Source organism: Taudactylus pleione, unplaced genomic scaffold, assembly GCF_031769625.1.
Source record: "Taudactylus pleione unplaced genomic scaffold, aTauple2 ptg000156l, whole genome shotgun sequence".
Classification (NCBI taxonomy): Eukaryota; Metazoa; Chordata; class Amphibia; order Anura; family Myobatrachidae; genus Taudactylus; species Taudactylus pleione.
Window position 1 is genome coordinate 1,891,076 of NW_028284558.1, and position 17,958 is coordinate 1,909,033.

General features: G+C 40.1%; 1 protein-coding gene across 5 annotated transcripts in view; it reads right to left on the minus strand.

Moving 5' to 3' along the window:
- Positions 1–17,958, minus strand: part of RBMS1 (RNA binding motif single stranded interacting protein 1) — a 356,477-nt gene that overhangs the window by 14,237 nt on the left and 324,282 nt on the right. For 2 of the 5 annotated variants that reach the window (XM_088474808.1, XM_088474812.1), the window contains exons 7-11: positions 12,359–12,474; positions 10,954–11,012; positions 10,095–10,188; positions 4,913–4,966; positions 1,341–1,451 (exon numbers count right to left, since the gene is read on the minus strand). In XM_088474808.1, coding sequence (XP_088330934.1) covers positions 1,341–1,451; positions 4,913–4,966; positions 10,095–10,188; positions 10,954–11,012; positions 12,359–12,474 — 434 coding nt within the window. The remainder of the gene's footprint in view (positions 1–1,340; positions 1,452–4,912; positions 4,967–10,094; positions 10,189–10,953; positions 11,013–12,358; positions 12,475–17,958) is intronic. The other 3 variants (XM_088474811.1, XM_088474809.1, XM_088474810.1) reach the window with 3 other exon arrangements.

Here is a 17,958-nt window from a genome sequence, read left to right on the forward strand (position 1 = left end):
TTTATAGGGCCCTGGAATAGATCTCTGAAATAAAATGGAAACTGCTAATAAATCACAATATTTATCGCAACTTGCAAGAGACTCGGCAGCATTGGGCGTAACTAGCAAAAGAGGGAGAGTGAGTTTCAGGTTAGGATGTCAGATTAGATTACTTCCAGTCCATGGACATCCATTTTTGGCTAGGTATGCACAATCACGGCTGAACCTCCCTTATTATACATACAGATCGGCTAGGGGTTTTCCATCTCCCTTAATTCAGTTATAGGAACCAATGGATAGACCAGAGCCATAAATCTACTCCTTAGTACTACCAGCAACCTGAATTGCTCAACTAAAACTGCATCTGTGGGGTGCTTCTCCTTAAATATACAGTAGTAACATTTGGCAAAATGAATATAGCACAATATAAAAAACAAAGCTTTGATTTGTATTTACTACACAATAGTCACTTTCCAGCATGATACGTTCCAGCCTGCAGGTGTCACTGTTTCTATGTCAATAACGAAGTTTAGCTGTGACCAGTGGTGGAACTATAGTGGGTGCTCTAGGTGTGACTGCTATTCAGCCCAGTGGTGAAAGGGCTCTATAAAGCCGGGGTGACCCACCCTTCATGGCCTCTTTCCTCAGAGACCCCCGCATAAAACAGAGAAAGTGGGGCCCCCTCTATGTGGCACATGCAATGGCCGCGCATGAATCAGAAAGCAGAATTTGGGGGACTGCTGAGATGTACAATTCCACCTGCGCCTAAAGCTCTCGCTTCGCAGCAGCAATATATATTATATCCAGTTACTGCTAATATAGTACAATATATAAAAATATAAAGTAATAGCTACAGAACAACAGGTTCAATACTCCCTAATGTGACTATAATGAAATTATATCAAACTGTATTTGGGGTGGGGGGATATGAAGCATCAGCTGAATAAATTATAAGCTTCAAATGGTGCTTGGAGAGCACGTCTAATTTTGGAAGTTACAAGATTCAATCCATCTCCCATTATCCGCTTTCCTTTCTGAATGTGCATTAAAAAGTCATAAAACACACAGGCACAGTACAATGTCTGCTCTGATCATTTCCGAGGAGACAGCTATTTTGGAAACTCATGCCTCCAACATTGACACATAAATCCCACGTCTTCAAAACTTAAATATTCAGCAGATCCTACAAGGCTTAGGAACAGTCTTGTCTGCTTCATATGGATTACTAAAGCAGAGCTAGGAGCAAGACATATGTAATTGAGCTTATTATATACATCTACCATGTATGCATTCATGCAATTACGCCAGACACAAAAAATAGCATTTCTGCTGCATGCTGTCAGTAATACGATGCCACCTACTGTTCCATTGCTGCTTAATGACAAGTGACTCATCTGCTGGGCCAAAGGGCTAATCATAGACGCTGGCTGTAGTGACATAGTATGGTCCATGGACGGAGTTAACACGGCCCCCTTAACAAGAAATTAACAAAAAATGAAGCTGGTATATTAGGCAATTCGTATCCAATCCTGTACAGATATCATAACTCATTACTCAAGAACAATGCAGCGTGGGGGAAAAACATTGCAATCTATACCCAATCTAAATTAAAGGACACTTGAAATAAATACATTTAATATTATATATGTCATGTGTATGCCTTAATACAGTTAAAATAATGACAGAAGAAAAAAAAAATAATTCACTAGAAGTATAATTTTTTTTCCCCCCTATTAGATATGATATTATGACATTACCATATAATATTTCCATTGCAGGGCTTTACCTGACTTCTAGAAATGTATTACTCAGATTACTATGACCAGACAATGAGGCTAGGTTATGAACACGGAGTGCATCTACTTGTCTAACAAGCGGATTTTAAGGTACACGCCCACTTCAAATGCTCCAGGAATATCACGGATACCAGAGTTTCCAGATACTCGTAAAAATGTGCACGATGGCGTGAGTAAATTAACATATAAAAGTCCAAACAACTTTTACTATAAGACCACTCTTCATACATTTACATTTTTCTCAAAAAATTAGTGCAATTTAGCCTTATTTATGGTAAGAATTAATCATTAGAGTAGAAGGACATTGTCACTGTTTTTACTATGTGGCATTATTATGTGCTTTAAGGGTTATACTACATTGAAGTGCGCCTCGAAATACGTGCCGAGTAAAAGGATGAGACACGTTCTCCACAAGTGCTTTGGTGGGTAATAAAATGACTTGGGGTCTGATTGAGAGATGTATGCAAACCCGATGGTTAGAGTACATCTCCGATTGTTGGGGTTCTGCGCATGTTCAGAACGTGTCCTGCGGCCTCACATGCTATGGCCCCAAGCGATTTGGGAGCATGTTGCCCCTGTTTTCAGGGAGTGTTGGGGCCTGCGACTGCCAGGATAGGTCGATTACTGCGGCCAACGGTGATCCCAGGCTGCGTCAGTACTCGGACTGCAGATGCCGATAGGGTTTTGTTCCTACAGATGCCTCCTGCTGCGATAGAATGTTAGTTGAACGGTATTGCCCAGATGCTTCCATGCGGCTGTGTAATAACATCCATCTCTGCCAGGGCCAGGATGGGCGATTACTGCGACCATCAGTGATCCCAGGCTGCGTCAGTACTCGGACCGCAGATGCCGATAGGTTTTTTTTTTCCTACAGATGCCTCTTGCTGCATTAGAATGTTCGTTGGACGTTATTACACAGCCACATGGAAGCAACTGTGCAATACCGTCCATCTCTGAATATAGCCCTTAATGTGCTCTTGTAATGGAGGGTAGTCTATCTAACATGCGTTTCTTCACCTCTTTATATCATTTGAACAATCTCACCCCACAATATAAAATGTAATTTTGGTATGTTTTTGCAATAGTATATTCACATATGCGCCTAATCTGCGCTCGTAGTCACACCTCATATCTTGCTGTTCAGTGTGATCATTTTCACACAATACAAGATGTTGGGGTGTCACAAAGGGAATTATCGGATGCCATTAGGAAGTGGTACGGTGTAATTGTGCTGGAGCCTAGTCAGAAAATAACAGAGAACAAGCAAAGGGGACACAAACCCTACTTTGCTAATAGCCTATAATAACCCTATGTTTGCTAATAGCCATGAGAGAGATAACTGGAAACCATACTTAGCATATGCATTCTCTTTACCAAACTCCATTGCAAAACACATTTTGGGAGGTTAGCGTGCATTTAATTCCCAAATCTGCGGTGCAATATCATGTACGATATCCATTAAGAGAGCCAGCACAGCTAATGTATGCAGGAATGCGTTTTAGAATACATCACTATACCCACTGCTGCAGCTGTAGTAATTCATTAATGATAATTGAGACTAGAGCTCAGCATCACCATTAAATAGATTTCCCAAAACTTTGTGACAGATTCTTTCATCATCCACTTAGCTATTGAGATATAAACTTTATTTTGTCATGACAATTTGTGAAACTGGAAGGTGGTAAAAAAAAAATCACATTAGTAGTCTAATGAGCCAAAGATGAAAAAAAACGCATATTTGTTCCCCGTACAATATTCGTTTTCAGGGGTTGGAATAAAAAAACAAACAAACAAAACAAAAAAAACCACGTGACAATTGGAGAACATGGCTGGAGGCAGTGTGTGTTCTCAAAGTCTTTCCTGCAAGAGGGAAATTGACGAAAGCACAGTTTGTGGTTAGTGAGGCAAAATGAAAGATGAAGATCTCTAGAGCGATGAGAAATTGCTATCTTAATATTTTAGGAAAAATTCCTTTGTTGCAAAAATTAAAAAAAAAATTAAATTAAAAAATCTGGAAAAAAAACCCAGGAACTGGAGAGCTTTGGGTGGTCTCTGTAAAACACATTGTTACATGTTGTTCTAGAGGACCCATTTTCATGAGATTAGCCCATCAAGTCAGCAGGAACAAGAGAAATTAATGAGGTATGAGGCACATAGTCTTGCATGCCTCAATGTTCTCACTTATTAGTTAGTGAAATAATAGGCTCTACATTGCATTGGACTAGCCCACTTAATAGTGACCTCCATGTTGTGTGGGAGACAGGTTCACTTTAATTGTCAGCCAAAATCCATTCCAGATCGTTTAGCTGTAGTGAGCTGACAGAACAGATGTGAGAATGAATGGCCCAAGGCTAAATGAATAAATATGGGGGCAGCATTCACTCCGGCAGGTGTGTGACCTTTTCTTTAACATAAAGAGCACCTGTATATATAACAGTTTCTGAGCTTTTTTTTTTTACAATTGATCCATGAGTTACAATAGGTCTCACAGCAGATAGATTGCTTTGTTTGTCATATTCAGAGCCGATACATATAGTATATTGTCTAAAGGACAAGCCATAATTGATCTGTCATTGTTTCACTTCTGACAAGGGGACATTGTGCTTCTCATGTATTTGGCTGGAAATCCACAGGCAGCGAGCTGCCTTCAAAGAGTTTGTCAGCATTTCTCCATCGCCTTCTTAGTCCCATATAACGTAGCGCCTCGTGCATTAGAAGGTGCCATTTTGCAGCTCAAACAAAAAACATGTTGAGTGGCAGGGACGGCGAGACGAATTTGAAGTCAAAAGTCGTGAAGGCGCAGCCTAGCTCAACTCTGACTCATGGTGCCCAGTGTTTGTGTGCTGCATGCAAAAGCAGCCTGTATTTTTTCTACTTGCAAAATTTGCAGCTACATTCTTGCATCGCTACGTGTTTTATCCCAATGCAGATTTGCCCCCCCCCCCCTTAGCTAGATTGCCCCTAAAACTAAACAAGGCCGATTTATAGAATAGCTCTCAAGCTACAAGGCCGGGAGATCTTTGAAACAAAATCTATGAATTACATGTTAACCAGCATCTGTAACATAGTGTAGTACTTGTTCATAGCCAGTAGGTGTCACTTGACTTGAGATAAAATAAAAAAAATAAAAAACTTACAGCATGCTGCATGATGTATGGCTGAGGTGGTGGTATCCAGGAGGTACTTGGCACCTAGAAGAACATAGAATGAGGAAAGAACTGTTAGGAGAGTATTATAATTCTGATACAATTAGAGACATTAGAAGAAAAAATATACTTTATCTTTTTATATTGACTTTATGGGGAAATTCAGACCTGCGCGTTGTTGGCTCTCAATGTGTGAATGCACACATTACCATATATTTTGGTAGCCCAATATCGCTGATTTTTCATAGAGGAGACCCAAAATCGGCACTGTTGGCTGTTCTGGGAACCGCATCACAACTACTGAGTGAATTGAATTACCCCCTAAGATATTGTTTTTCTTAATTTGTATTATTATATTGGAAAATAAATAATATAAATTAGAATATTTTTTTTCAAATATTTTGCACATTGTAAACACTAATCTAATTAATATTTAAAATCTATTTTTTACAATCCACTGAATTTCATTATTACAACATTTTCTTCAGCGTTTTAAAAGCTGATGCTTAAGCAGCTTGGAATGCATGAAACGAACATCCTCGTGTCTCTATGGGACATTATAAATGAGGAAACTTTAGATTACTACAACTACAAGTTGAGTCTCCCATATCCAAATATTCCGAAATACGGAATATTCCGAAATACGGAATTATTTTGGCATGACTGAGAAAATGAAACCTTTGATTTTTGATAGTTTAATGTACACAAACTTTGTCTAAGGCAAAATTATTAAAAATAATGTAATTACCTTCAGACTATATGTATAAGGTGTATATGAAACATAAATGAATTTCATTTCTGTACACAAACTTTGTTCGAGCCACAAAATTATTGAAAATATTGTATAAAATGACCTGCAGGCTGTGTGTATAAGGTGTACATAACACACAAATGCATTCTGTGTGTATATTTGGGCCCCATTCCCAAGAGATTTCATTATGATATGCAAATATTCCAAAATACGGAATATTCCGTTATCCAAAATTCCCCTGGTCCCAAGCATTTTGGATATGGGAGACTCAACCTGTATTCGACAAATGAGGCTCCCGCCTAGGACCGAATGAGTGCTGTGGCTCAGGATTGTAGTAACCTCTTTTTACGTGGGTTTTTTGGGCAAATTGAGAGAGTCCAGACCAGTACTTACTATTGGACAATATCAAACAGTCCATGAGACCACAGGGCACACAATACACTGATTCTCAAATATTTATGATTGAGTAGCTTATATAAAATTGCTTGCTCCTTTATATAATATAACCACCACAACACTTTTATATATGGGCAGATTTTCATGGCATCCGCACTCTTACACAGTGGCCGCGGCACTTGGTGGCGCCTCGCCTTGGGAAAACTGTCCAAAATCATTTACTTTTATTGGACTTTGAGCTCATTGTGAGAAATGTAATCACATTCCCCATGAGGAGAAAATTAAGGGAATGTTCTTAATTATGCCAATTTGCAGGTAAATAAACAGCACCATATAAATGTAGATCAGAAAATAATAGCACTATTAAGTGGATAGACTCTTCTGTCAGGGTAGTGATGTGTGGTGCACTGTGCACTTGTTCCTGCATCAGCCATCTGTTTTGCAGATCATAAAGTGCTGGGAAAAACAGAAGGAGTAAAGTCTGCACTGTGTCTAGACTTGGTAAATAGAACATTTTGTATTTTGCAGTCAGGATAGTAAAATAAAAGAAAAAAAAAAATCTGTGCAAAGCCTAGCGACTGTAATACTTTTATAAGTTATATCAATATTGTAGTTCATACACTGGCTTGTCCTATGAAACAAACTTCTTGGGGAAATTCAAATCACTGAAATGGCCATGAAGTGCCCTGGAATGGTCGGGCGAAAACACTAAGTTACCCTGGCACCCCATAGAGGTGCAGAGGAAAATTAGCAGTGTTTGGCTAATATACGTTGATATGTTCTCTTCTTCTTAGAGGTTTAGTTGTCCCAATTGCTTTGTCACAGACACAAATAATTTTTTCAAGTGCCCAGATACAGCCCAATTGCTTTGTGGATGCAAATTAATATAAATTATATATATATATATATATATATATATATATATATATCTATCTATCTATATCTATCTCTCACAATAGTAGCCCAGCACTCTGCAGACCACAGCGGGTCAATATCATTATGTATGTTCCTGAGGAAGGGGAGGGATCTCTGCTCTCCAACCTGATGCCACCCTGCACTGTGATGTGGCTGAAAGTTGAGCTGCGCTGACATTGCAGTGCCATCTTCAATCCCCTTGGAGGCTCTGTGTGCACACGCAACTGACCGCTGGAGACAAAGAAGCATTGGTGAGGGTGCCGGGCATTGGTATCCGCCACCCACCACCAAAAAAAAAAAAAACAGCCTGGGCAGAACACTGCACAATATTAGTAAATAAGGGCCACAGCATCTCATGCAACAGGTCCTGATAAAAGAAGAACACTCCTTGCCTTGGGTAATACAGCCCTGGATAGAGGAAGTTAAAGCGTCCCTGTTGACACTTTTTTTTGCTAGATCAACAGGAACTACATATATCAGTAAAGCATGAGGTACCATATAATATATTGGATTACCATATTACCACATAAAATGGCTGCCTCCTACGTGAAGGCATCATGTACACATTATAATGAAAACATTACCAATTCAGGCCTAGATTCACTAGTGAAGGCCGCAGGCAAAATCCCTATCTCCTGCAGAGGTATGTGACTGAATTCTAGTATAGCACCCATGGCCACATGAAAGCCTGAAAAATATATATTACTGGTGGTCTGTGGCCAGTTACTGGGCCCACATTCTCATCTAGTACACCAAAAATACCACGGAAGTTTTAAATCTAAATCCTAAATTGCCACGGACTGCAAGCAGAGATTTCAGTCAGGGTTTGACCACGTGAATTTCAAGCCAAGCAGTGTGGTTGCGAGCACTACCCAATGGCCTCACGCCTGCCAAGCAGAGAGAACATGGGATGCAGGGTTAGAACAGTATAAACTTTGCTCTGTGCCTCTAGTGGGTTCTAATTGTATCCAACTCTAAATTCCACTATTTTACTCAGATGACATTTCAAATGTGTAAAAAAATAAGCCTTTAAATGCAATAATTGGCATAAGGCAGCATATTGAAAGTACATCCAAATGCATGGTAGTTGGGTATACAAAGATTTATAGAAGATCTCTCTCAGTTTTTATAATGTTACTATTTTAGTTTTAACAAAGTTTACCAGGTTGCATGGTAATCAAATCAAAATGAATACCTGGAAAACAGTCTTTGGGTAGATTTGTCTATAGCAACGATCCAGATTCTATGTCACATATCTAGTAGACTGTAGAATCTAGAATCCACTAGATTGTAAGCTCCTAGGAGCAGGGTCCTCCTCCCCACTGTCTCACAGCCTTCTTCTCTAGCACTTCTATTACAGCCTTCACCTTCAGAGCTGTATTGCGCATGGAGAATTGTGTTGCTAATTGTTACTTGTGTTCTGTTTATATTTTGGTTACTGTATTGTAATGTAATGTTCTGTGTACCCTTTACTGTATGTACGGCGCTGCGGACCACTTGCGGCGCCCTATAAATAAAATGTAATTATAATAATATTAACAAATTCTATGAAAAAATAGCTAAAATGTGATTGTTTGGCAATGGCAATGCCACCACTTTACTAAATCCACCCCTTGGAGGTCTCATTACAAATAGCTTTCAACTATTTCTGCTACAATTTCCTGGTAATGTGGTAAGATGATGCAGGCCTGGGAGAAAGGGAAATGTGGCGGACGGGTGCATTCTGCACACTGTGCTGCCATCATGGTATATTGCACAGTAATCCTTTATCATTCGCACATAAACATTGGTTCAATAATTACAATATTAAGTATTTTATACACATGAGATGCAGTGGGCGTTGGGAACATGGAGAGCTTGGCCATTGAGGTGGCCATGAGGCAGCAGAGTAACAGTGGCTTGGCAAACTCTCATTCCCTCTTTCAATTAAAAGTGTTGAAAAAAACCCATGAAAAACATGTCGACCATTTTTGTGTCAACTTTTTTACCAGGTCGATCTATTCATGGTTCTAGATCTTTCATCCAGATCCCGTGTAGCTGCATATTCATTATGATACCAGGTCTGTATCTTATGTCTGTTTTCGTGGGGGAGGGGGAGAGTAGAATAAATTCCAGACATGGGGTTTAGGACTTGAGGCTCAGGATCAGTGGTAAAGGGCATTTATAAACCATATTTGAGACAATTAAAATACTGCACGACACAATAGATATGATGAACAGATAGTTACAGTCGACACTAGTACAGGAACTTTATAACTGGTACATGGTAGGAACATCTATGAACGTAGGGAGCTTGTATGTGGGGCATATATTTGGGGCAACCTAGATTAGCCCATGGTTACTGTACTGGCTTGATATATTAGTGTGTTTTCCATGGAGTATAAGTGCATTTAGGAATGAACAAAAAATGAATAAAATAAAGCAAAAAAAAAAAAACCACAACGTTATATATATTTATAAAATACTGCATGCAAAGATTTACAGATTTATTTTTAAATCGTTTATTAAAAAAAATTATATTGTAGAATGCCGGAATTCTGCCTCCACTAAGATACTGTACAATATAGAGTAAATTGCCCATATGTAAGATGAGGCTACTAGCAAACATCTTGTATGTTCAATAATTCAATCCAGAAGAGACAGCGATTTAAACTATAGCTGATGAGGTGAGAACTGACTCCATTCACCAGCCCAGAAAGTATTGAAATCACTCTATTGATTAAGAAAATAAAATCAGGACAAAGACCATTGTGAATATCAATAAGTAGAAAAAAGTTATTGATATACATATCTATTATACATTGACTATATGTGCAAAAAAGGATAGTGCTATAGTTGGACATAGGTCAAAGGGCACATTACACATTAATAAAATGCTTTGTTTATTTAAGAAATCCAGAAAAAAGGGGGAAAAAGGGAGGGATGGAGGGAAGTACACAGAGGAGATACCAGGTATGGCAGCTTCTCAGGTTCTAGCAGAGGTGAATTGTTATAAGGAGACCACGGTTCTCTGATGCTACAGACCAGCCAAGTCAGATGTAATGAGTGCTCTCCTAGCATGTGTAGCGGAACTTAGCAAACAATGTTATTCTAGCAGTATGGCTCTCTCACCTGGTACGTTGAGACGGGAGACGCAATGTAAGGAGTGATGGATGTTTGGGTGATCATCCTGTTTGTGGCAATGCTGTATGGCGAGGGATAGAACCTGCAACAGGAACACAAACAATAAATTGTATAACTGTAAAAGTATCCTGTTGCTCGCAAGTAGCGGAAGCAGCCATTTTGTGGAAGGCCACCATTTGAATAGGAAGTGTTGATCTTACTGGGGCACTTTGGTCTTCATGAGTTAACGGTCTGCACCCTCGCCCATAGTACATCAGACCGGTCATATGCCTGGCTACACACACTAGAGTGATTTTCCTAAACATCCTCTAAATGGTAGGAATTTACTGCTACTGGAAACTCCCGATATCATCACTTCACACTAAACAATATTCACTTCTCTTGTCACCGATATGTAAATAAATTTTAAATAAAAAGACAGTACTCTCGGAGGCGTACAAAACTGGACATACATCATTTCCTGTTTCACCACAGTGAATTTGCATGTACACCCACAATGACGATAAACAAAAATATCGGAGGAAATAGGGTCAGATTATTGGGAATGCCCACAAACTACACAATGTCATTACATTGTGGCCAAGATAGGTCAGGAATTCTAGATATTTGGATAATCGGACCAGAACGATTCTCATCCGTTTTATCTGTGTTTTTGGAAATCAATATGCCTACACGATAACCGGACCAATCACCGGATAATTTGGCAGATTATCGTGTAGTCAGCTTTAGTGGTGTCACTGGATAGGAGTATGCAAAATGGCTGCCACCACCGTGAGCAATCAACTTGTTCAGAAGTTTCTCAGACAAAACAAACATGAAATTAAAAGATCGGAGTTGGGAAAATCACCTTCTGACATACCCATTTTGAATAGCAGCAGCGGGATCATAGGTCAGTGTCATTCCAGCCTGTGAAGAGGAAATTAATGTTAATGATTCCCATATGGACTTCAGACATTATATATGAAAATAAAAAGTGTTCCTGTAATACTCCACTGAACAGGTAACAAAAGGTTAGGGAAACGTTTACAGTGTCTCCCTAGTGATAATCTACAGTTCTAAATTTGCAAATGTAATTAAAGTATTTCAATTGCAATCGGTAATCCCCCCGTATTTTTTGGCGGCTACTCCCTTTTCGCCAGGCAGTATATGAAAAAGATAGGGATGAGAGCGTAAGAAGAGCACAGGAGGCATGTTAGTAGTGTAATGATAAAGAAATTATCTCTGTTTAAAATCAACGCTGCAGTTAAAGTATGTAGGGGTTTCCCGGTGGTCAGAAAGTAAGACTCTGTGGCCAGGATTATATGTTTCTATCCCCTCCCTCGTTTCTGTGTTTTCCCTCTTTTTTGACTGGTTGAAAAATTCCACCCTTTTTCCCAGCAGAACCTAGAGATATTACATTATATAAGTAAATGTTTTAAAAAAACAATTGTGAATGATGAAGGAACAGGAAATTAAGGAGCAGTCAGGGAACCCTGACCCTTCTAGCTTTTATACAAATCCGGGTCTGGGAAGGCGTAGGCATGTGAAAGCCCAGCTACAAAAGAAATCTGAGACACAGAAGTTTGTCCTATGTAAGCACAGGGGTCTTGCTCACTCTATGAGTGGATTATCTGGACCCAAGAGCAGAATATCCATTGTCTACGCAGACTTCCTGTTAGTAGCTACTTAGTCTGATATGTAGGCAACAATCTCTGTACACAGCATAGACAGAGGGGTCTATTTACTAAGCAGTGTCAGGAGACAGAGTGAAAAGTGATAAAGTGCCAGCCAATCAGCTCCCAAATGTCATTTTTCAAACACAGCCTGTGAGATGGCAGCTAGGAGCTGATTGGCTGGTACCTTATCACTTTTCACTCTGTCTCCCAGCACTGCTTAGTAAATAGACCCCTGAAGGACTTCATCTGGCCTCTGATCGGAATTATATGAGCATTCTATAGTCTAGATTCCGCCTTTCACAGATAACCATTTTCTACAGTGTTTCTTCCTTCAATTTTCCTAAATATCTCTCCGTGCCTGTGCATGTAGACGCATGGTTCTAGAAAAACAATTCCTCTGTAGTTGCACGGAGCCCAGCTGCATTGCTGAGAAAAGTTAAGCGATGAATATGTAAAGGCAAATGCCCAGCCAAAGCAGATGAGAAGAGGAGGGCACACACCCAGGCCGTGGCTGCGCCAAGTAAAAAAGTCTGTGTGAGTCATGTATTTAAGCTACTCATCCATGCACCCACCCTGAAATTTTATGGAAGGACTTACAAGTCTCACCTCGCCCTCTCTCGGCCAGGCTCTTCCATTCTGGACATATTTGTTCTGGGACTGTCTCTTCTTTTGCCCTCCATCAGCAAACTTGCACAGCAGGGCTTCTGTGGGAGCTGTGGAGATGAGCAACGGTGTCAGACAGCCACTAATACAGCATTATGATGTATAAAACCAAACTGCTCCATAAAGAAAAGACACTGAGGACTCAATACAGTACAGTGCTATACAGTAAATACCCTATGCAAATAGATTCATGTACTTCCATAATGTCCTAGAATGCACATTATAGCAGTCATACCTCCTAAATGTTGGCGGGGCAGTCTCTTGTGAAACTGTGTAGCGGTGTGTCCATGCCCACTATGACATGGTCACGCCCCCAGCATCCTGTAGCTATGCTCCTGTATCATCAAACTCACAAATGCTGGTAGGCATGCCCTGCTATAAGCTACAGTACAGATGGGTAAATGGTTTCAGCAGTTTCTGAAATTTGCCGATACTGTATGTCTGCAGCCATATAAAAGTATTGACTATCTGCTGCCATCGCAATACTGAGATAGCCATAGCAGTAGGAAGATTGCTGCTATGCTTAAACCACTGTGATACTTGTTAAATAGATTTTCCCCATGCTTTGTTTGCATGTTGGAGATTTCATTGGTGAAAATGGGCAAATTACTACTAATATATTACAGAAAGGGAAAAGCCCAGTCTCCAGTGACTACATCAGTTTTCTATTAATAAATAGAGCCCTTGGGATTTATTCAGCCGACAAATGACAAACCACTGCGATATCACCTTGGCCACCTGAAGTCATGATACATAATTCATTAGAGGCGAGAGAAGCACACTACCACTGATAAAGTTACACTCTGATTTTTCAAACCATTAAGGGGGGGAATTCAAATAGCCTCTATAAGCTGTTTTTATTTGCAAAATGTTTTCACCGGTGGTAACGTATATAATACATATTGTGAAATCTTATTAGTTGTGGCATTTCGCAGGTGCGAAATCTGAATAGCAGAAAGCCGCAAAAAGGTTTCACCACCTCCAGAGCAGGTTAAAAGCTGTGCAAAACCCCTAGTTCAGGCTAAAAATGTCGAGACTTGGGGCCTGAGTCAGGGGCGCTAACTATTTGCGAGCATACGCTCTGAATCAGGGCGGGGAGGAATTCTTTATTTTCCTGTCCGCTTGCAAAGCTGTGGGTGCCCACCCACAGCTAGTGCGAGCGGCCAGGAGATGGTCGTGATTATCGCGACCATCAGGCTTGCAAGGAGACCCTGTGGTAGAATCTCAGGTCTCACAAGCCCGAGTGGACTTCCTGCTCTAATAGAGCAGGAAGTCCACTACTGACATCACAAGTGATGTCAGTAGGGCCGCCCACAAACGGCAGGCGTTCCTTCAAGAATGCCTCCTTTTGTTCAGCCACTGCCCCCTCCTCCCCGCCTACAAAACGGGGCAAGCTGTCGATCAACATAGTCAGCCGCCCCGTTTTGTTGCGAGCCCCGGAGCGAGTGATTTCTCACTCGCTGCATGGCTTGCGCACGCTGTGCATGCGCACTGAGCCACCATCAAATCGCTTGCGAGCGCAATGCGCTTGTGAGCGGGTCTGAATCAGGCCCTTGGTTCAGAACCACTGGGACACCCTCCTTAATGACTAATTAGGTTAATTAGCTTAATTTGGACAATAATGACATGTCATTTTTGGGGTAAAAAAGTGCACAGTGCAGGAATATAAGTTAATTGATATGGGACAGGTATATGGGGGTGATGTATGAATGGGACAGGTGTTTTTAAGAGTGCATGGGGGTGTTAGAGGCGTATTTTGAAGTTATTGTAAGAGAGTCTTTAAAGGACAAAAATATACAGTTCTAGCCATAGGCATTTTTATGCACCCCCAATTTAAGTAGAGCATTTATTTGTCAAAAGAACACTTGCTTTCTATCATTATTTATAGGTTTGTTTTATTAATGCATATAACAGTCATTTGACACATTTTAATGCTGCCCATCCACTAGGCGATTAAACCTAGCGATGGAGCAATAACGGCGGTCATTATCGCTCCATCGCTTGGTAATCGCCCGCAAATCGGGCAGTAAAAGGTTAAAAACGTGCGCCCGCTGGTCGTTTTTAACATCAATCATCGCCCGAACATGACAGTCAACCTGACGACCGCTGTCAGGTTGCCATGTTCGGGGACGATTGATCTGCATACAGTGAATGCCTGAACGTTCAGTGTATGCAGTTCAGCCCGCGGGAGACGACGGCGTCGTAATCGTGCCCCGCATCGTGTATAAGAATCCCAAATTTTTTTATTAGGGCCAATAACACAAATTATTTTCCTTCATCAGTGCCTTTTTTTGGGGTACAGGCAGTTTTCTCCATTTTCACCTTTACTTATCGCAGCAAAATACATGTAAAATTAATCACACGTTTGCTGCATCGCAGACTTTTGCAATCGGATTTTGCAAAAATAGTCTCAAAGTGTATGATAACTTAATACCCGTTAAGTTGCCGCATTAATTGCGGCTAATTGAATTCCCCCCCTAAATAGCAATTCAGCCAATGAAGGGGTGATTTTCTTGTTCTCTGTGCACTGATTTGCCCCATAAGCACCTGGCAATCCATTTATTACAGCAGCTTGACTATTTCTTCTTTCAGGGCATTACAGAACAATTTGGGTATAAAACTTTAGGACAGTACATCCGACGCCAGAGAATCACTGTCTGTGCTGTGGATGAATTAATCACGTAGACTGAAGTTATCTATGGGGCTAATTTGCAGCTTGCTGCCCTGTGCTCTGTCATCCCTGTACTCCAGTCTTTAGCCGATATCTACAGAACAATTTCGGAATGATCCCAGTACACCTGCTGCGTAGTGCACCAAGAAAGCTCAACAAGACTAATTATTCCATTTTATCCACTCTCAGCTCAGTCTCTGAATCTACAGCGGCCTCGAGCAGCTCATTTTGTAACAAAAGGCAAGAACAGAGGAAGCCTACATCCTGACTGAGATGCAGCTTCACAATTAAAGCACTGCTATATATGATGGAAAGCAAATCCTCTGCAATCTTATTAACAATGCGCCCTTAATAGCTGCAGTCAGCGTATCTTGTTATTGGCAAGCGGATGAGTTGGAGACGGATACTGTCTCTTCCGGGGTAAGATATGAATGCATTATGTCGCAATACAATAGAGACTGGCCCAATTTACTAAGAGGTTCATAGGAACAATAACAAGCATCAGACAATGCTGTAGAAAGAGTTCCTCATAACTATTACATCTTCCGTTTTAAAATCTACAGATTATTAATAATCATCATCTCTAAGGCAAACTATATTGAAGTGAAATAACATAATATGAAGTTGGACATGTTTAAGTGGCTGATAATCTATTTCATATTGCGCGTGGGCTTCATCCGTTTGTTCCTAAAGCCAAAAAACATAATGATAGGGTAATTGGCTTCTCATTAAATTAGCCCTAATGCAAGTGTATTTGTCTGCCTGTGGTAGGGAAATTAGATCCACTGGGCCAGGGACAGATGCTAATAAACATTCTCTGTTTAATGCTGGGTATAAGAGCTATATAAAAAAAAAGAATGACAATCATTTTAATGGGGTTGGGTACGGGATGCCGGCAGTATTCTGGTGTCGGCATTCTGACCATCGGAATCCCAGTGGTCGGCATTCTGTCCGCATCCCATTTTAAATAACATCTATCACTGGTATAATCTCATTTCTATTATATAAACACTGCATGTAATGTACTGGTATCTATGGGAGCATGTATCATATGAGCCTACCTTGGTATTAGACAAGGGCATCAATCTTTGATTGGACACCAAAACTATATTATCTAGTATGCTTGAAAAAACACAAAAAAACCCTGGTGGCTAGTAGTGGTAAGTAAATATGTTTTTTTTTTGTTTGTCATTAATTTAGGACGTATTCACTCACAAAGGACGGCATCTTATTGTGTTATATTCTTTATGCTGAAATTTATTTGATAGTAGTAATGGTGGCATCGAATACACTGACAGGCTATAAAAGTAACTTTAGCCTTTAATATCCAGCACACCTTTATTTGAATATACTCCTCAGAGGTAAGGCTGAAAATAAGGTACTGGAATGAAAACTTAAGAGGTAAGTTTGTGATATTACAGACATAAATGATTCTTCATCTCAGTGACTGGGTAACGCCAATAGTGATTGTATCATACCTAAAGGAGTAATAGAATGGCGTTTCATATTCTTTTTGCAAAACAAAGTAGCTCATAAATCCCCCCCCCCCCAGCACATGCTATAATTACTGCCAGCTCAGGTTCTCTATCCGGGAGGTTTGCTGATTGATGTCTCTTTGGTGAATCATTTTTAATTCAATTCATTTCTAAATCATTCATCCTGGTGATTCACAGACCTGAGAAAAACATGTTCCGAGCATCCCAGTCACCTCAATTAGGGAGGGATTGCAGAGGGAGAGACTTTTTGAGGGATTCAGGGCAGTGAAAAAAGATTATTAAATTCTAAATAAACATTTCATCTTACTTTGCATTAAATAAATACTTGGCTAATGGTTGTAATAAATAAAAAAAATAATAAAAAAAACACCTTCTGTAAACAGTACAACCCAGAAAGATACTGCTGCGCCACAACATTTTTCCTGTTCATAAATTCCCTCTTTTACACACAGATAGGGTAACAGTATAGAAGTCTGCTGGTGGCCATAATCAAATGCAGGTTTGTAAAACAGCGAAAATTTATAGAAAGTACGTTTTTTGTGGCAAAATAAATGCTGTAGTTAAATTAGGGGTACACTAAAATGGGTGTAAGTATATTTTTGTGTAATTTTAGGGCACTTTAACATTTTAAAAAATAAAAATAAATCACCTGTCCCTGCCTCCTGCAATGTTTAAAACACCTGTCCCATCGGTACAGCCCCAATTAACTTGTCCCACTGCTTTAAACCCCTTTTTCACCCCAAAAATGACATGTCATTATTGCCAAGTTAAAATAATAAAAATTATTTTGTGCTAATTAGTCATTAAGGAGCATCTCTATGGTTCTGCACCAAGTCCCGACATTTTATAGCCAAAAATAAAGGTTTTGCACAACTTATCACCAGCTCCAGGGTCCCGAAACAAGATATGCGATAATTGTAATACAAGAATTCGCACCCGCGAAAACTTCGGCTAATAGGATAGCCTGATACCTATTTTTAGCAAAACATTTTCACTGGTGAAAGCTTTTTGTGGAAAAACGGGTTATTGCGGCTAATAGGAACTTAGTAACCCCCTTAGTAACTACACATTTAGCTTCCTCAATAACGAGAACAGTAATCTCAATATTAGCTTGGCGGTACAGTAAGTCACATTGCATTAAAAGTCTACCCAACAGTATGCCACGGTTTTACTAATTGACTAATACTTTCTGTCTATAAGCAAAGGACTGTAGTTGTGGAAAGATATCACAGCCCCAGGCTCAAGCTGCCTAACACACTCGGAGATATTTTACCCGATATGGCCGATTCCGACGCATCGGAACGACAGATCGTGTAAAATATGCCCAAATCTTGAGTCCCCACTCCCAATCACGATGCGATTCCCCA